The sequence below is a fragment of the Cheilinus undulatus genome, linkage group 20 (genome assembly GCF_018320785.1).
Source record: "Cheilinus undulatus linkage group 20, ASM1832078v1, whole genome shotgun sequence".
Lineage (NCBI taxonomy): Eukaryota > Metazoa > Chordata > Actinopteri > Labriformes > Labridae > Cheilinus > Cheilinus undulatus.
The window spans coordinates 3796002-3816985 of NC_054884.1; the positions used below are offsets into that span (position 1 = coordinate 3796002).

The 20984-nt window shown below is 38.7% G+C and overlaps 1 protein-coding gene across 4 annotated transcripts in view; it reads right to left on the reverse strand.

Annotated features, from left to right (window-relative positions):
- Positions 1–20984, reverse strand: part of cacna1g (calcium channel, voltage-dependent, T type, alpha 1G subunit) — a 451566-nt gene that overhangs the window by 110456 nt on the left and 320126 nt on the right. For 3 of the 4 annotated variants that reach the window (XM_041814822.1, XM_041814823.1, XM_041814820.1), the window contains exons 15-19: positions 15670–15763; positions 7700–7881; positions 4892–5236; positions 2207–2386; positions 1429–1529 (exon numbers count right to left, since the gene is read on the reverse strand). In XM_041814822.1, coding sequence (XP_041670756.1) covers positions 1429–1529; positions 2207–2386; positions 4892–5236; positions 7700–7881; positions 15670–15763 — 902 coding nt within the window. The remainder of the gene's footprint in view (positions 1–1428; positions 1530–2206; positions 2387–4891; positions 5237–7699; positions 7882–15669; positions 15764–20984) is intronic. The other variant, XM_041814821.1, reaches the window with a different exon arrangement.

Here is a 20984-nt window from a genome sequence, read left to right on the forward strand (position 1 = left end):
TGATCAGGATGACTCATGAACCTTTGGAGGTTTTCTGGACACAAATGGCTGGGAGAAGTCCTCAGGGAAGACCCAGGATGCCCTGGATGGATTATATACACTCTGTCTGGTCTGGGAACATCTCGGGATCCCCCAGCAGGAGTTGGAAAGTGTTGCTGGGGGAAGGAGGTCTGGGTTGACTTGCTCAACCTGCTGCCACCGCGGCATAGCCACAGACAAGTGGAAGAAGATGGATGGATGGATGGATGGATGGATGGATGCATGGATGGATGGATGCATGGATGGATGCATGCATGCATGGATGGATGGATGCATGGATGGATGAATGGGTTGGACTGATTAGACGCCGATTGCCTATTGTCTTTTCCTGTCTTAAAGTCACAGGTTTGAGTCGTTGCCTGATTTTCATTGGTTGTGTCAAACCCATGTAGAGTGATTTTATCACTCTTTCTTTGCCTTCTTTTTAGCTTTCTGCTTCTTTTACAGTATTTATGTCTAAACAACTACCCAGACCTGACTAAAAGGTCGTATGAGCCTTAATCTGACAGGAAAAAAACATTGAATTTGAACTTTCTCTGGCACTGCCAGCTGCATGTTCATATTGATTTTTTATGCTGTATCTGAGAACCATTACATTTAACCAGCTGCTCATTTGCTCATTTGCGATGTGCATCATGACACCGTTGTTGGAGAACATCTCTTTGGATGTGTGGCAGGGGGCTCCTTGTTTGATGTTTAATTAACATGTTGCAGGGTTGTGGTGGTGGCAGGCTGAACGGGGCCAGCGTTTTGCTTGGTGTTGCCTCCATAGCCACATCCCCCAAACAGACAGCAGACATGCACGGATCAAAGCCCCAGAAGAGGAGGAGGGAAGGAAATGGGGGCGAAGAAGAGTGGGAGGATATGTATTTTGCACGTGGCTGAGATAACACGCTGCTCTTTCAGTAGGAGAAACTCCCTTCCCTCCCTTTGCTCCTACTTACTCACCCCTGACATGGCAGAAATGTGCAGATAAAAGGGGCTTCTGAAGGCAGAATGTGGGAGGGAATATGAGCTGATATAAGAGGACAAAAAATGCTGTGCTCACTGCGGCAAAAACTGAAAATGCATAAAGCATTAGGGGATGCCGGTCAAGTTCAATGTAAAGAAAGATCATTGTGTCACAGGATTTTTGCTTTACATTGATAAGAAAATACTGCCTTCTGAAAAGTCCTGTGAACCCATCTCAGAGTTGAAATAACTTTAAAAACACACTTATAATTTGTCCAACTTCAACGGGGGGAGGTAAAAAAAAACAAACCTTCAGACAGCTGTGAACTCAGAACTTCCATGAATATGTTAATGTCACAATTATGGAAAGCAAACTTGCAAAACTAAGAGCAGAGCAGAGAGGTGGAGTTATGGAGATGAGTGAAGTTTGTACATTACCTTGACTCTGGAGGGAAGAGGTAGAGGGACCAGGTGTCCCTCTGTCGACACCAGTCCGGCTGTTTCTTCTCCAGCCAGCGGAACATTCTGGCAACACGACCCTGGCGGGATTAGGAAGCACACAGTACATTTATAATTCATGTATTCACAATTGCCTGTTGCATAATTTGGGCCGCAATTATTCTAAACATATACAAGTTTTTAATGAGTTTTTTTCTTGCACATACTGTATGAATAAAATAAAGTCTATCAAAAAAGGCTGGAGAAAAATAGATGAAAGGGTGTGATGATTTCACAAGAAAAATGCAGAGGTTCTACTTCAATGTTTATATTTATCTAAATACAGTGACGTAAATCTCAAATCCCCCATTGCCTTTTTAGAAAATCCTGATATCAGTGCTTTTAATCATGGACCCAAGCCAACAAGAAACCAGAATTCTCATGACTATGTATAAAAGACTTAATTAGATGCTAAAAAAAAAAAAAAAAAAAAAGACCGAGAAAGGAAGGAGTGAGTGGGCATGCTGTACCCCCCGGCCTTTTAGTCATTCTTTGAAATTCTTAGGTAGATGCACCTCAGCTGAAACACCGGGGTTTAGTCACCCTTTAAAAATTCAACATCTCAGATGAAGCTGGATTTTTCACCACATTGCAGAAAAATACCTTATTAAGCACAACCTGCAAAGTTTAAAACAACCCCTGCGTGTAAGAGCCTATAAAAATCATCTTATTTGCACTGATGGAAAAAGTTGTTGATTCAAACAGAAGAGAGACTGACCAGGTTGGCTTCCTCCTCTGCATTCTCCTCTTCAGTGTTGTCCTCCAGAGAGACATGAGTGGGGCCCAGGACTGACGGAGAGCCCTTCCCATTGCAGTCTCGGTGCTGCGGGGGCAGTAAGTGGCCGAGGGAGGGGGGTCTGGAGCTATGCATGCTGGCTGAGCGGTACAAGTATGGCACCTAAAAAGGACAGGACATTGAGAGGGTGTAGTTACACCATAGACGTCTGCTGCACATGGAGAAGATGGATATCATTGCTTTAAACTGGATTTTAAGTCAAACATAACCATCTGACAGTGTTCTTGTCCTGATGACCTGATTTTCCCTCAGACAGTAAGATCCTTTCCTAAGCTGAGGTGCGTTTAAGTATAAGTGGGGTTTTCATCAGTCTCTCATTTAGCAAAAAATGTGAATTTTTCTCGCCATGGAGCCAAAGAGCAAACCCTGATAGCATCAACTTCCTCGGCCAAATTTTTCCAGCACCTTTGGCTGAGATGTGGCATGGCAAAGCATATGAGGGCCAGATGGTAACCACATTCGCTTTGCCATACCTTCAGACTTGGAGGAAAATCCTCCTCTGGGTAACTTCTGCAGAGGAGCCCAAATATTAGTTTGACTTGTGGTTCGTAACTGGCAAACATGACAGGGCAGATCATATGAGGGCCAAGTCAAAACCAAATGTTCTGCTGGATCTTCAATAGACCTGAGCAATCCATCCGGGTAGTTCACGCAAAAGATGCAAGCCCCGCCCCTTTCTGGGGGAAAACATTCCTTAAAAATGAGGGAGAGAGAGAAAGAGAAGCGTCATATGCTGTAAGTATGACTTGAACACAGCAGCGAGGGGAATCCTGCATGCATCATTCAACTTATATGGGCATCAAAGCGAGCTGTGCAGAGGCCTGTACTGTAGTAACACAAATGCTAAATTAGACGACACATGAAAGTAAAAGTTGAGAAGAAAGTGACTCTCACGGTGTGCAACGCCATTTTGCTGCATCATTCCGACCGACTCGGGCTGCTTGGATCCTACCCAAATTCCCGAGTCGGAGTCCTGAGCTCCAGGGCTGTTCTATTGCACTTTTTCGATTCGGAGGTCGGATTTATCCGAGTTCCGAGTACAATCAAACGCAGCTTTAACACTTAAATGTAGTAAATAAGTCAGTAAATGCGGAGAGACTACAGTTCCTGCTGTCACAGAGCCATCGCTAGCTTAAAGTCTTTAAGAACACAGCATGGTTCAACATTCACCCACTCCTCTTTAGTTTCAGCCTGAAGACACAGAACTTTTCTTTGACACACTTTCTTCATTTGAGAAGCATGGGTTAGATTATGGCCTTTTAATTATTTAAGGCACAAAACACAACAAAATGGCTTTTAATTACGCTGTTACCGACATTTTCTAGCCTACAGCAATCATTCTGAGGGCCTGTTTTCCCCCAAATGGGGGCGTGGTTACGTAGGAAAGCAGGAAGTGACGCTGCACTGCTCTGATCTATCCACCTTATTCCTATCCCCCATGATTCTTTGCGTGAAATATGGGTGCTCCGTTCTATCTAAATGGGACTTTGCATAGAAACGAGACGCTGAAAGTGATTATTAGAGCAATTTGGATACTGAAATATATAAACTTCGACTGCTTCACCTCAAACGGGATAACATTATTATTTCTCCTCCTTCTACTAGAGAGTACAAAGTGATGACATTACCTCAGATAACCAAGACAAGCATATTTAGCTAACTTTATTAGATTCCTATCAGTATAGAAAGAGACAATCACATTTTGTTAAAGGAGTTTGGATAACATCAGATAACATTTCTAGTTTGTGGGGTTGAGGGGTAGAACTCACTGCTGTTCTTTGTTCTTTTATCGAAGAAATGTCGTCAAGTTCTGATAAAACTGGCGCTTTAGCAGCATCCATGCTAATCTCTTCTGCTATCATTTCATAGGCCTCTTGTCACTGCTTGCTTACGTCACGACTCTGCCGCGCCCGGAAGTACTGCCTCTGACTCCTGATTGGTCCTGCCACTTTTTAAAAGGGCCCAGTCTGTTCAGATGGGGGCTTTGCAAGATTGATTTGCCTGTGAGAAACACGGAAACGGGCATATCCATCTGCTTCGCAAGGTAAAGCCTTTTTATCATGGAGTTCATATTCAGTAGAGCAATGATTGGTCAGAGAGAACCAAACTCTGGAGTCTGTGCTGTGTACTTTTAACAAACTGCAACCATAGCCACTGTTTCAGTTGGCGTCTTTATGAAACTTTGTAGTTTCCAGCATCCAGCGAGTACTCACTATCAGCTGGAGAATAATGAGCAGACGGAGTAAAAGTATCAGTGAGGGGAGTTAAACAGCAGATGGATTGCTTTTGGGAAAAGGGACACAAGTACAATGCAGCTTTGTCAATAATTCACATTTGTGAGTTTAGTCACGATAAAGACTGTAATAGCCAATACATCTTATATTGTCCTGAAAATTCATCAGGGGCTGCAGGGAAACGGGGTTATGAAAGTGTGACACTAAATAATGTGTTTACTCTGAAGTCTTCTGCTTAGAGAATCTGGTAGCATCTATGCAGGCTGAGCAAACCTCACATTTTGTGGAGCATCATAAATGTACCTGCATGGTGGTTTTTACTCAGATATCCACTTAAAGTGGAGGGCAGAAACAGATGGAGTCACACCACTACCTGCAGCAGAGCATCAGGAGGTAAATCCATGGAACTCCGAGTCTCCACCGACTCCATCCTCCGATGTCGGGGTCCTCTCTGCGACTGGGACATGGAATCTGTCCTGGCTAGAGAGGCGTCATCTTCCTCCAACATCCCGCCTCCTGCTTCCCCTCCTCCTTCCCCTTCCCCTTCATCCGAGCTGGAGCCGCCGTCCCCTGAGAGGAGGGACCTTCGCTCCCCAGACTGCCTCTTCTGCCGTTTCAGCGAAGGGCCGCGGCTCAAGCTGTTCCAGCTGGACCGGCGACTGGTTCTCCCGCTGCCAGAGCTCCACAGGGCATAGGGGGAGGCGCTTCGGGCACTGGTCTGGAGCAGAAGGAAGACCAGGTGGGCAAGAGGAAGTCAGGGTTAGATGAAAAGGCATGAGAAGGAGAACCACCAAATGGTCAGAATGTCAAAGTGTTGCCCCCCAGGGTGGGAAGGGCTATTGCACTACATCAGGTATTACTGTCACAGTCTTACCTGTTCTGCACATTACTGTCATTTATGGCAATGTGGAATATTACTGCCCAACCCTGTTTTTGTATTTTTGTACTTTTGTGTTTGCACTTTTATATAGATAGACATGATGAAAACTCAGTAAAGAAATTTGAAATTTAAAAGTGTTGCCCATGTGTCATGGTGGGATGTGATCCAGTTTAAACATTGGATCTATCCAAAAATCTCTATCCTGTTTTCCTCACAGGGTCAAAGAAAGGGATGAAAGAGAGGAAAGCTGACACTGATAAAAATTTTCAGCACAACCTACTTAGAAAAACCGAGGCAACTTTTGCATAAATCATTTTTGTAGATTAGAAATTAATCTTTGTAAAAACTACTACTCTGTTTTAGTTGAAGAACAAAAGAATGGAAGTGAGATTTACTTACATTTTCAAGTTGATTCAACAAGACTAATCTTTGTTTAACTTTTTGTTTTCTTAGAAATACACGTAACTTCAATTAAACTCAGCTTGTAAAAATGACTCGTGCTTCAATGCACTTAAACACGATTATTTATATTTTAAAGTTTAAAATCACTCCCACTGATGGTATTCATTAGAAACATTTAAAAATGGTTGCATATTTGTTTCCACTACTTCTTGATTTAACCGCATCACTGAAATGACAGAGAATGGTTATATCTTTGACTACAAATATAAGTCAGGCAGTCAAACTCATTTTCAGGACGTCCTCTTTCACTCATGGTACAGACGTGTTGACCATCAAAATCAACAAAAAACCATCAGAGAGATGAACAAAGGAGTCCCAGCAGTGATCTCTGTACAACATTCAACATCTAAACTCACCTGACCACATTTAAACACATTTAAACAAATGGAAACACTCTGCCCCAGGGCATCATGGGTAAGTTCTGCCAACATATCCCAAGATTTGAATCCCACCAATCTGATGTATCATCACCGCCATGTCTTCAGTTCCTGATTGTTAGAAAAGCCATTTATCAATCATTTGAAATACCCACAATGCATTACAGGAGGCATTTATTCATGGATAATGTAGTTTTTTTGTTTTGAAACACAGAATGAAACTGAGTAAAGGTAACAAAGTCAGGCTTAGTTATAAACTTTGGAAGACTGGCTTACATTACCTCAATTATTCTTGTTTAGGAAAAAAATCACAGTGTCTTGTTTTCTTTTAAAAAAAGATTTATTTATGTATTTAAACCAAGCTTTATGTCAAGCTAGGAACTTGGATTTTTATTGTTGAGATCACAGATTAACTTAGGATAAATTTACTTTTGCCCAGATTCATTTTTCTCAGTGTACTGTAGAAGTGTGGGAAACAAACTGATTGATGCTGCTTGAAATGGATCATTTCTGAGGTGAAAGTTTCCATTTTTTAAGGTTTTCTGGGGGAATAACGTTTCAAATTAAGACATAAAAGAGCCAAAAATCATCACAAAAGAGTTACATGTCGAGTATCACCGGTCTAGAGGAAGATAAAATCGTATGGAGGCACTTCTTTATCAAATTGTCCTCTGAAATTTAAGACTAGTTAAGACTAAGTCTCTTGAATCAGGTGAAGCCACGCCCACTCAGGAGAAAGAATCCTCTCAGATTTTAAAAAAGCAACAATCTGAGTCGACAAGGGTTAAAAATAAAACTATTGAAAAATCCTGAACTATTATAACCTTGCTCTGCACCTCGTCTCCTCTCATCCACATGAATCAGAAGTTTGATTGGATTAAAATTTGAGCTTAATTTAGCAAAGCTGACATTCAAATCTACATAATCATGATAATTGCTCGTTTCATGAAAGGCCGAGAGGTGCTTCATTTGAAATAAAACTGAAGACGGAGTTGTGGGATGGCTAGAGGAGATGATGGAGGGAGCAGCAGAGCTCTTTCCTTTTCTTTTAGTGATGTCGAACAGCTCTTATCATGGCTGACACGTAATTACTTCCAGGTCGCTTCACTCCGTTAGGACCCTTGCTAACCTAAAAGGACTATCAGAACATACCAATCGATGCATGTTGACATCTGGGCAGATGCACGTGCGTCTTTGCTTTTTTGTTTCAGTGAGGTGAGTGGCATTAGCAGCAGAGAGTAGAGTGTTAGAGCAGTATGCCACATTTATCTTCATCAATCATGGTGACTGGAACACAGACAGTGATTTCACAGACGCTCTCTCAGCTGGGTGGCAGTGGGGTGAGAGTTAATTCCTGGTGCGTATCCTCTTACACCAGTATTAGCGCTGGATTTCTGGCATCCTGAGAAAAAACCTGTCACATGCACGCCATGTTTGTAGAAATAATTAGAAATGTACAAACCGGGGATTTGTCATAGCTGGCTGGGTCAACGGAGACGTTGCTGCCTCGGCGGGAGCTGTAGCCCACGGCGGGGTCGCCTCCGACGGGCAGCTTGGGAATGGGCATCGGTGTAGCAGCCGTGTGAGTGATTAGAGGCGGAGTCAGGCTGGTCTTCAGGTCCACATGGCCGTTGACTGGCACTACTAGGAGAAAAGCAGCACAGTGTGTGTCAGGAGAGTGGAGATAGAGAGGATTATGGGTGAGTGGGGTCTGATGTAGAATAGAGCAGGGGTTCTCAACCTTTTCCGCCTGCGACCCCAAAATAAAGGCGCCAGAGACAAGGGACCCCTACTGTACCTGGGGGTGGCTGAACGCAGCCATGCACAATTCAGAATAGTTGTGTGCAGACAAGGCCGCCCATAAAGGGGGATAAATGGGAGAACTTTCTAGCACTCAGCCAAACTCAGAGCCCATGGAGGTCAGCAAAACCATGGTCTACTGAAGTGTTACTCAACCCTGCTCAACCAGAGAGCCAAATAGTTGAAACATTTCTCTGCAAGAGCCACAATCTAAGTGGTGAAAAGTGGCTAAAAAGGTTAAAGCTGCAATAAAAGTAAGTTAAAGGTGGCAAAAATGACCAAAATGTGGCAAAAAAGGACAAAAACAGGGATGAAAAGCAGCAATAAAAGACAAAAATGGGCAAAAATGGGTGAGAAGAAACAAAAAATTAGTTACAGGTGTCAAAAACGTAGAGAAAAATCAGTGAAAAGTGACTAAAATGGGCAAAAAGCAGCATAAAGGTGGTGAAAATGGGCAAAAAAGTGTAAAAAAAAGTGGCAAAACTTGGAAAAAAAGTGGTATTTAATGAAAAGGGCAGCTTATTAGGGCAACAAGAGGCAGACAGTTGCAAAAAAGGGGGAAAATAGCAAAAAGCAGGACAAAATTGGCAAAAATGGGTGAAAAGGGGCAAAAATACAGAGGAAAAGTGGGAAAAAAAGGTCAGAAACAGGCAAAAATGGGTGAGAAGTGACAAAAAATTTGTTTCAGGTGGCCAAAACTGGCCAAAGGGGCAAAAACATAGCAAAAAAATCAGTGAAAAGTGACTAAAACTGGCAAGAAAGCAGCATAAAGGTGGTGAAAATGGACAAAAAGTTGTAAAATGGTGGCAAAACTTTGAAAAAAGTGGCATTTAAGGGAAAAGAGCAGCTTATAAGGGCGAAAAGTGGCATTCAAAGGCAAAAAAGGGGGAAAAATAGCAAAAAGCAGGACAAAATTGGCAAAAATGGGTGAAAAGGGGCAAAAAAAATGAGTTACAGGGGGCAAAATTGTCAAAGCAGTAAAAAGTAGTGAAAAATCAGTGAAAAGTGACTAAAACGGGCAATAAAGCAACATAAAGGTGGCCAAAATGGGCAAAAAGCTGTAAAAAGGTGGCAAAACTTGGCAAAAGGCAGCTCATGTGGCAGAAAAGTGGAAGAAAATGGCACATTCAAGAGGAAAAAAATAGCAAATAGCAAAAAGCAGGACAAACATGACAAAAATGGGCAAAAAGAAACAGCAAAAATTGATTAAAAGGGGCCAAATAAAGCCTAATGTACAAGCCTGGGAAACAAACTGATAATTGTGACATGCAATGGATCACTTCTGAGGTCAAAGTTTATTTTTCTTAAGGTTTCCTGGGGGAATAATATTTTAAATTAAGCCATAAAAGAGCAACAAATCATCACAAAAGAGCCGCACAAAACACTGGTCTATTGTAAAGTTAAGCTGTTGTATCCAAATTTCATATTTAACTAGAAAAAATAAAAACTCTTATCAAAGACACAAATATCTTGTTTAATCATTTCTGTAGTAAAAAGCCTTCTTAAAAATATAAATCCCCATTCAAAAAAGAATGAAAATGGTTTAAAAATGCTAAAATGTGTTAATAATGGGATTAAAATGTTGAAAGAGGTGAAGTTGGATTTTAAAGTAGCAGAAAAGGGTTTGAAGTGGCAAAAATAGGCATAAATAGTGGTAAAAGGAGTTAAAATGTGGCTGAAATGGCTTTAAATTTGCATAAGTGGGCGTAAATTTTGTGAAACAGGATAGAAATTTGATATAATCTGGCAAAAAAGGGTTAACTCAGAAAGAAAAAAGTTGGCAGATATTGGTTAAATTGGTTAAACTACAAAAACTGGGTATATTAGATGGTGAAATGTGGTCAAAATGGGGTGTAAAAAGGGGTTAATAGTGGCAATAATGGGTTAACACAGGCAACATTAAGTGGCAAGAATTTGTTTGGAAGTGGCAGAAAAAAAAACAGTTTAAAACTGACAGAAACAGCTGTTAAATGGCAAAAATGTGACAAAATTGGTGTAAGTGGCAACAGTGTGATTTAAAAATATTCTTAGTTTTTTTAGGGCATCTGGGGACCCCCTCTCAGTTCCTCGTGACACCCAAGGGGGTCCCGACCCCAAGGTTGAGAACCACTGGAATCCCAGAGGAGGACGTTACAAAGAAGTCAAGGAAGTGGGAGGCAAGAGCGGGAACTTTGTGATGAAAAGAACGACAGAAGAATTAAAAAACAGCCCAGCATGAGGCGGCACATGTGTACACCCTCAGTAACGCAGCACAGAGAACTTAAAAATGGATGCCTCATACTGCTGCTGAGCAACATGAATATTTCAGCAGGGCATTAATCTTATGGGATGCGTGGGAGAGAATATTATGTTTGGCAGCTACACAAATACAGCATGAGGGCACATGTGTACACCTCAGTAACGCAGCACAGAGAACTTAAAAATGGATGCCTCATACTGCTGCTGAGCAACATGAATATTTCAGCAGGGCATTAATCTTATGGGATGCGTGGGAGAGAATATTATGTTTGGCAGCTACACAAATACATGACATGTGGAGGGAAATGCAACTTTAATAACGTTAATTCCTCCGTCTTCCGACTTTATCCCAGGCCTAGAAAATGTATATGAGACTCTTCCAGCTATGTAAGCAGTTTCACACAGAGCATCAGAAGGAGCTGAGGGGGGAGATGATACCGTACGTCTGGGACTTGTACTCCTTTACAGTGTGTTTAAACCACTGAGCTGAATTCATCTGAGCCTCTAGACCAAGGGTGTCAAACTCAGGCAGATTCTGAAATTTGGGTCAAACCTGAGCTAACAGGGTCAATATTTGAAGTGATTTTGAGATTAAAAGGTCAGCGTGATAAGTTAAAAACTCAAAATCTGAGATAAAAAGTCAAACTTCACAGTTTTAAAGGTAAAAACATGACATCTAAAGTCAAAATAATGTTTTAAAAGGCAAAATATGAGATAGAATACTGAAACCATGATTTTTAACAGTCAAACAATTAGATAAATGTCAAAAACTTGAGTTTTGAAGGTCAAAATATTACATAAAATTTTCAAATTCATGAGTTTTAAAAGTCAAAATATGAAATAAAATTCAAGGTAAAAAAATGAGATAAAAGTCAAAGGTAGGAGTTGAAATGGTCCACACACTGAGATAAAATTTAAAATCATGATATTTAACAATCAAAATATGAGAAAAAAAAGTGAAAGTTAGGAGTTAAAATATTAGCAAAACTGAGGAAAAAAATCAAAATCATGATATATAACAATCAGAAAGTGAGATAAAAATCAAAACTGTGAGTTTAAAATGTGAAAATATGAAATTGAATTTCAGATTCATGAGTTTTGAAAGTCAAAATATGAAATAACATTAAAAACAATGACTTTTAAAGGTAAAAAACGAGCTAAAAGTCAAAGTAAAGAGTTGAAAAGGTTAAAACATGAGAAAAAAAAGGTCAAAATAGGGTTTAAAATGTTAAATTATTAATCTAAAAGATACAAATATGAAAGAAAAAGTCAAAGTTATGAGATTAAAAAGTTAGAATATCAAATAAACAGTCAAAATGATTTTAAGATTATAAGGTCAGCATGATAAGTTAAAAACTCAGAATCCAAGATAAAAACTCAAACTTATAGTTTTAAAGGTAAAAACATGACATCTAAAGTCAAAATAACATTTTAAAAGGCAAAATATGAGATAGAATACTGAAACCATGATTTTTAACAGTCAAAAAAATGAGACAAAAGGCAAAAACTTGAGTTCTAAAGGTCAAAAAATTAGATAAAATTTCAAATTTATAAGTTTTAAAAGGCAAAATATGAAATAAAATTCAAAACTATGAGTTCTGTGGGTAAAAAAATGAGACAAAAGGCAAAAACTTGAGTTCTAAAGGTCAAAAAATGAGATAAAATTTCAAATTTGTAAGTTTTAAAAGGCAAAATATGAAATAAAATTCAAAACTATGAGCTCTGAGGGTAAAAAAATGAGACAAAAGTCAAAGTTAGGAGTTGAAATGTTAGCAAAACCGCTAAAAAAAATCAAAATCATGATATTTAACAATTAAAATGTGAGTTTAAAAAAAAATTAGATTATATTTTAAATTCGTGGCTTTTAGAAGTCAAAATATGAAATAAAAATCAAAACCATGAGGTTTGAGGATAAAAAAAAAAGAGAGAGATAAAAGTCAAAGTTAGGAGTTGAAAAAGGTCAAAACATGACATAAAATTCAAAATCATGACTTTAAAATATCAAAATAGGATTTAAAATGTAAACTTATGAATCTAAAAGGTAACAATATAAGAGAAAAAGTCATTTATGAGATTTAAAAATCAGAATATGAAATAAACGTCCATAACCATAAGTTTTAGTCATGTGAGATGCAAAATTGAAAATATAGAGAAAACACAAATTTCTCCTACGCTCCTGACTTTTTATCAAATTATTTTTACTGTTTACTTTTTCTGATTTTATGATTCAACATTTATTAATGTTATAAATCATCAAAGTTAAGTTCACATTTTTACACCGGAGGAAATCTGCAGACCTCATACTGGTGGGCCAGTTATAATAAAAATATGATATGATCTGGTGGGCCGGGTATAACTGCACCACGGGCCGGATTTGGCCCCCCGGGCCTTGAGTTTGACACCCCTGCTCTAGCCGTATCTATCGCACAGTCCTGGAGGGCAAAAAGAGCTTAAGGAGGCGGCATGGCAAGTGAAAAACAGGGCTATTGATCTGAGCTGGGACACTACACTGATCACTGGAAACAGCCTTTGCCAGAACTTTATTTTTTGAAAGGCAGAGTCAGTTTGATGCATTGTCAGTGTGGAGAGAGTGCTGCTGTTTGATCATGGATGAGAAATAAGCTTACTAGTGAGAGTGTCAGTAAACACACTCAGTCTGTGTTTTGGAGCAGTAATGTTATTTTAAAGTGAAATATTTTAAATAATTTAGTCTGATATTTGATGGCAGCATCAGGAGAAGTCAGTTCTGGGTTTCTGTGTGTTGTAACCTGCAGAGACAGCTGAGTATCTAATAGCTCTAATTTACTGATTGGTTCTTTCTTCCTGCTGCTTGTTTATCAGATTGGGCTGAGCTAGATTTAATCTGGGATTGTCTCTTTATCAGCTAGTTCATCCAACTGAACATCTGCCTTTCACTTAAAGATAAAACTGTCTTTAAAGATAAAAATGTCACCCCTCAGATCAATTATGTACAATATTACTGGGCTTATTGGGCAAAAAAAACAACCTCTTTAATGTCAGAGTGAAACATGTCTAAAAAATGATGTCAATTAAATAAAAATATGTAAGATAAAACAAGTGACAGGATTAATATTCAGCACTTTAAAGTAGCTGACTTCATTTAAAAGAGGTCCAGACATTTGGTGCTAGTAAGTCTCACTGTTAGGGAAATGGGGATCACCAGGTTAATCAGCATTCATGGCTACCATTACACCATGAAGACAAAAGAAAACTCCAAGCAACTCAGAGAACAGGTTATTAAAAAGTAAACGTCAAGGAATGGATACAAAAACATTTCTAAGGCTCTGAACATCCCCCAGAGTTCAGTTAAATCTGCCTAGATCAGACCGTCCTCACAAACTGAGTGGGCGTGCAAGAAGGAGACTAGTGAGAGAGTCCACCAAGACACCTATGACTACTCTGAAGGAGCTCCAAGCTTCAGCAGCTGAGATGGAGAGACTCTGCAGACAACAACTGTTGGCCGGGTTCTTCACCAGTCAGAGCTTTAGAGAAAGACACTGTTGAAAAAAAAATAAGATTCAATCTGGACTAGAGTTCACCAAAAGGCATGTGGGAAGAAAGTTCTTTGGTCAGATGAGGCCAAAATGGAGCTTTTAGGCCATCAGACAAGACGCCAAACAAACCATCCCTACTGTAAAGCACGATGGTGGCAGCATCGTGCTGTGGGGATGCTTATCAGCAGCCATTCCTGGAAGGCTTGTAAAGGTAGAGGGTAAATGAATGCAGCAAAATATAGGAAAATTCATGAGGACAACCTTATTCAGTCTGACAGAGAACTACAGCTTGGGAGAAGATGTATGAGCCGAAGCATACAGAGAAAGCTACACAGAAATGGTTTAAAGACAATAAGGAGAATGTTCTGGAGTGGTCCAGTCAAAGCCCAGACCTCAGTCCAATAGAGAATTTGTGGCTGAACTTGTGGGGCTGTTCACACCTAAACCCTGTGCAACCTGACAGAGCTTGAGCAGTTTTGTTAAGAAGAATGGAGGAAATTTCATTGTCCAGATGTTTGAGCCTGACTGAGATCTATCCTCAGACTCAGAGCTGTGATTGAAGCCAAAAGAGACTCTACTAAACACTGACTAGGATAAACATTTATCAGTCAATTATACTGCCGTACTCTGCAGAAATCTTTTTTGCCCTTTTATGAGTAAAAGGGCCAAATTATAAATGATATAAATGATTTATAAAATCTATAAAAAGTTAAAACATCCCAATGGTGTGAATGTTTCTTCATCTGCACTGCAGGCCAGGGGTTCTCAATGTTGGGGTCAGGATCCCATTGAGAGACACTGAGAGGGGGTGTCCAGATGGCTTAAAAAAACTAAGAACATTTTTTAATTACACCATTGCCACTTTACACCATTTTTTCTAATTTTAGCCCATTTTTATCACTTTTTCCCACCAATTTTAACCCATTTTCGTAACTTAAAACCCATTTTTGCCCATTTTAAAACCCTTCCAACATTTTTTTTCTGCCTGTTTTTGCCACATTTAATTAAATCTTGCAAATCTCTGCCTATTGTTGGCGCTGTTGACAAATTATTGCCACTATTAACTCCTTTTACCACTTTTTAAGCCACATTTCACAATTTGATATGCCCATTTTTTGCCAGTTTGTGACTATTTCTGCTTCAGCTGACACTTTTTTTTGCCAGTTTATATCAATTTTCGTCCCATTTCTCCAAATTTCCACCCATTTTTGCCACTTTAACGCCATTTCAGCTACCTTTGAATCCCCTTTTACCACTTAATATGCCCTTTTTTGCCACTTTAACCCATTTTTTGCCACTTTTATCCATTTCCTGGCATTTCCAACCCATTTCTGCTTCTGTTAAAATCTAATTTCACCACCTTTCCCACCGTTTTTTTGCCATTATCAACCAATTTCAGCTATTTTTAATGTATTTTAGTTCTGTTTTTAACAAAGGGATTTACATTTTAAGAGGGCTAGTTACTACACAAATAAATTAAAATGTGTCTCTTTGATAGGAGTGGTTATTATTCAGGTTAAATCTAAAATACCACAGCTTCACTTCACAATGGACCAGGATTATGCTGACCCCCAGTTTGGCTGGGCCTCAGGAAGCTCTCCCATTTGTCCCCCCTAATGGGCGACCTTGTCTGCACATGACTGTTCTTGAACACGCACGGCTGTGTTCAACCACCTTCGGGTACCTTGCACCTTTATTTTGGGGGTCACCGGGTAAAAAGGTTGAGAACCACTGCTGTAGGCAACCAAGACCCTCCATTTCTCCAAGCCTTTCTTGCCCTCCAGGGTGTTTCCATGAGTGTGTGTTGTCACGTGGATGGATAGATTCATGAAGAATATGGCGATGAAGCAAGCGTGTAGAGAGTACATGTGTGCCGTACCTGCAGATGCTGATAAATCCTTCTTGCTGCCGTTGACATCCTCCATACTCCTCGCGCAAGAATCAATCTCTGAACCTGATTTAGAAGCGTCTCCCTTGACACACAGAAGCACAGAAGTGTGTTAGCAGAATACACCTGTGTAAATGTCAGATTTTAGTAGAGTTAATAGGAAGCCGGTGGGTTGAAGTTGCCTCTAAACAAAGATCCCTGCTTTGCTCTGACTAAGATCCAATGTGGCATCAGTCTTCCTTTCGATTGGTTCACGGATCACTCACTAGAGGCAACGACACTCATGTAAGCAGGCGGGCGAGGCTGCTGTCTCCCTAAACCCCGAGTTTAAAGGTCGGCAGGTAGAGAGAGAGGGTGAGAAAGATTAATTGTTTAAAGTTGAGTCATGCAAGACGGGAGTGAGATGTTTGAGAAACCACACTGAAGCTCACCAACGAGAGTGCAACACGGCTCCTGGCCGGTATTTTCTGTTCATTTGGTCAGATGGGGATTCTTTTTTACTCAACAAAGAGCTTCAGTGGGGTTGTTAAGAATACAGTTTTCACACTCAAACACAACTCACGACAGGTGTACAAAGGCAATCTGAAAATGAGAAAGTTCTGTTTGTTGAGCTGTAGAAATATTTATTACGGTATGTTTAGTTTTGCATGTACCCTTCTCCACCTTTCTGCCTTTATTTCCTCTCCTAGCTGCTGCTTCCTCTGCAGTAAATCTCAGAGTTCCTGCATGTATGTGCAGCACTCTTCCAGAGCTGGATTAATAGGATGCTAATTCGGGGGAGTCAGACCTCTCTCTGTGGCAGCACAGTGAATACAGAAAAGCTTTAGGACCAAATCACCCAGCACCGCCCTGTGAAATTAACAAATTACCTTCTCGATTCTTCTCATGAGCGTGAGAGAAAAAGCAATCAGGTGCAGAGGTTGTGCATACTAAATTTGTTTACTGCAGAAGAGGTTTGGCGATCTTTGAGGCACCAATTAGTTTTTTTGTAATTAAAGCCACTAATTTTGTGGACAGATTTCCTGTGAACTGTAAAGTGTGGGAAAATAAGTTAAAGAGCTAATGAACAAGCAGGAAAGTCGACCTGAGGGCTGCTTAGAGACTGTGGTGCTCACCAAATGGGTGCAACTTTTAATGTTAGCTTACAGGCGCTACCGATAAATATCCACAGTAGTTAAAATGATAATTAATACAAGCATAAATGCTCTCCCTGCTGTTTTATATGCAAACATAAGCTAGTGCCACTTATTTGAGCATGTTAGCATGTTTTCATGCTGCGAGTACTGGCAGCTCATTTTTATGTTGCTATACTGGAGATCAGGGGTGTCAAACTCAAGGCCGGGGGGCCAAATCCGGCCCTTGATGCAGTTATACCCCGCCCATCAGATCATATCTTATTCTTGTTATAACTGGTCCACCAGTATGAGGTCTGCAGATTTCCTCCAATACAAAAATGTAAACTTAACCTTGATGATTTAAGATATCCTTGTTGAATCATAAAATTAGAAAAAGTAAACAGTAAAAATAATTGGATAAAAAGTCAGGAGTGTAGGAGAAATGTGTGTTCTCTCTATATTTTCAATTTTGCATCTCACATGACTAAAAGTTATTGTTCTAACCATTTAATTTATATTCTAACTTTTAAATTACATAACTTTGACTTTTTCTCTCACATTTTTACATTTTAGATTCATAAGGTTACATTTTAAATCCTATTTTGACCTTTTAAAGTCATGATTTTGAATTTTATCTCATGTTTTGACCTTTTTCAACTCTTAACTTTGACTTTTATCTCATTTTTTGATTGTTAAACATCATGACTTTAAATTTAATCTCAGTTTTGCAGACCATTTCAACTCCTAACTTTGACTTTTATCTCATTTTTACCTTTAAAACTCATGATTCTTAATGTTATTTTATATTTTGACTTTTAAAACTCATGAATTTGAAATTTTATCTCATATTTTCATATTTTAAACTCACAATTTCGATGTTTATCTCACATTTTGATTGTTAAATATTATGATTTTGATTTTTCTCAGTTTTGCTATTATTTCAACTCCTAACTTTCAGTTTATCTCATATTTTGATTGTTAAAATTCATGATTTTAAATGTAATCTCAGTTTTGCGGACCATTTCAACTCCTACCTTTGACTTTTATTTCATTTATTTAACCTCAAAACTCATGGTTTTGAATTTTATTTCATATTTTGACTTTTAAAACTCATGAATTTGAAAATTTATCTTATATTTTGACCTTAAAAACTCAAGTTTTGACTTTAATCTCATTTTTTGGCTGTTAAAAATCATGGTTTCAGTATTCTGTCTCATACTTTGCCTTTTTAAACATTAATTTCACCTAACCTTGATGATTTATATTATCCCTGATGAGTCATAGAAATTAGAAATAGTAAAGAGTGGAAATAATTTGATAAAAAATCAGGAACATGGAAAAGAAATTTGTTTTCATTTCATATTTTTAATGTTGTATCCCACAATTATGACTCAAAGTTATGGGTAACCTTATTTCATATGTTTTGACCTTTAAGAATAAGAATATAAAATTTGGAGTAAAAGTTTGATCTTTTAAATTCATAATTTTTATTTTTATTCACATTTTTACCATTAAAACTCATGATTTTGACTTTTCTCTTATATTTTGACCTTTCACATTAACAATTTTAAATTTTGAGCAATAATTTTACTTTTAAAACTCATGATTTTGAATTTTTCCTTACATTTGGGCATTTTCAACTCCTAACTTTGACTTTTATATCTTATTTTGACCATTGAAACTAATGATTAAGAATTGAATCTTATTGTTTCGACCTTGAAAACTCACAATTTTGATTTTTATCCCATATTTGACCTTTTAAATTCATGATCTTGACTTTTATCTCATATTTTCACCATCAAAAATCATGTTATCAACTTTCTATCTTGTATATTTGCCTTTAAAATATATTATTTTGTCTTAAAATGTCATGTTTTTACCTTTTGAACCATTAAGTTTGACTTTTTCATCACAGATGTTGAGCTTTTAGACTTATCACGTTGACATTTTTAATATCAACATAATTTAAAATTCAGTGCTAAGTTTTTGTCCCCCCATAATTCCATTCTGGTGGAAACGAGGTTGACATTTTATGGTTAAATGTTAACCCTGCTAGACCCAAAGTCAGAATCTGGCCCCTGCTGTAGATTTTGCTGTTGAACCTTTTTAATGTATTACATAACTTCTTCATTTCTCTGTAAAATGTTATATATTCACCCTTTATATATTATTTGGTCGTATTTTTGTTTCCTTTTACTCTGCATGTAAATCTAAATGCATTTGAGCTGCATTGCCATGCACGTTTCAAACTGCATTAAGACTTCCACCTAGCCTTGAACACCTGTGGTGAAATCAGGTGTCTTATGGAGCAAAAAGATGAATACAGAAGAGGATCAGGATTGAAGATCAGAACACAGCCTTTCACTGTAGACCAGGGTCATCAAGTACATTTGTAAAAGGGCCAGATTTAGACTTGACAGAGACTCTGGGGGCCGGACTTTCAAAGAAACAAAAATTATATAAATATCTTGGTCTGATTAAAAAAATATTGCAGTAGTATTTGCATTTCCTTTCAAAAAGCAGGGTTTTTTGGGTATTACCAGTTAGGTCTATCCCTGTTATCTATAATGCAACAGGCCACAAGCAGAGAGGTCGCCCACGGCTGGCCCCTGAGAGAATTGGCCCTCATTAATTGTTATTTAGCACCAGAATTACCATTTTTTAAACTTTTCACCACTTTACTACTCCATTCAGCCATTTCTGCAACATTTTTGCCACTCTTTAACCCCTTTTTGCAACTTTTCAGCCCCTGTGTGCCACCCTTTAGTGCCTTTTCTCTACTTTGCCAGGCTATTTGTGTTATATTTTTGTCACCTTTAACCCATTTTCTATGGTTTTTGCCCCTTTTCCCCCTCTTTTACTATTTTTTTGCCACATTTAAACCACTTTTCCTGCCAATTTTTGTCCCTTTGTGCTACTCCACAACCCATTTTGATACTTATCACCCGTTATTGCCACTCTCTGACCCCTTTTCACTGCTTTATCTGGACCTTTTTGCAACATTTCTGCCAGTCTGACCTCTTTTTTTTTTAATATTTAGTAATATGACCGACAAGTGTTTCTGTAAAAACTGAAAATTTCAGTCATTCTTAAACTATTTCAGTATTAATTGTTTTTCGGTGTAGATTTATCAGCTGCAGACAGTCAAAAGATACTCTTAAAACCACAGCATCTTCTTTTCCTGAATTTGAAGGTCTTCTGGGGGCCGGACAGGAAGCTTGGGGGGCCTGATATGGCCCTCGGGTCGCTAGTTAATGATCAGTGCTGTAGACCATCCCCTGCCACGGACAGAAGCTCACTGACTCAGTGGATAACTTCACTCATGGTGCAGAAGTGTTTGACTTTAAAAACAATAATAACCTGACACCAGATAGAGTGTGTCATAGATCCATTGCACGGATAAATTTCACATTCATCTGGAAAAGCTCCCATGGAGAATATTTGGGAAGGGCAGGACTTTTCAAAAACTATCTGAAGGTGATTGGACAAATGTTCTGTCTGTCACATTCATGATGAGCCAATCAGGGCGACCAGATGTACACACATGTACCTCCAGAAGTACCATCAGCTTGAGCAGAAACGTCTTCACCACTGAGTTTACGGTGAAGCTATGACAGATGCTTTTCTACTGCTAATCCCTTCAGTGGTACCGGCCATCATAGACTTCGACTTACAGCTGGACTCAACCTCCTCTAATGATCGCAAACTCATGCTAAAGCAGGTCAGCAGAAGAGTAAAAAAACACCTTCCAGTCTTTAAAAGCTTCAGTGTGGCTCTTTGCTCTTTAATCCATGAAGAAGTCATGTTAAAACTTCCACTACGTCTGAGCTAACTGCTGCACACCAGAGCGGGGGTGTCAAACTCAACCACAGCATGACTTTAGGTCTGAGGGCCCAACAGGTTAAACATTTAACCATAAACTGAAAACCTTATTTTCACGGGTAGTTCATTAAGGGTGAGAAAAACTGATGATGAATTGATTGATTGATTTAAAAAAAGTCAAAATGTTAAGTTTAAAGGCCCAAAATCTGATATAAAAAGTCAAACTATTACTTAAAAAGGTCAGAACATCAAATCAAAAGTCAAAATACATTTTCAAAAGGCAAATATATGAGAAAGAAAGTAAAAATAATGAGTTTAAAGGTCAAAATATGAGATAGAATACAAAATCCCGAGTATGAAAGGTCGAAA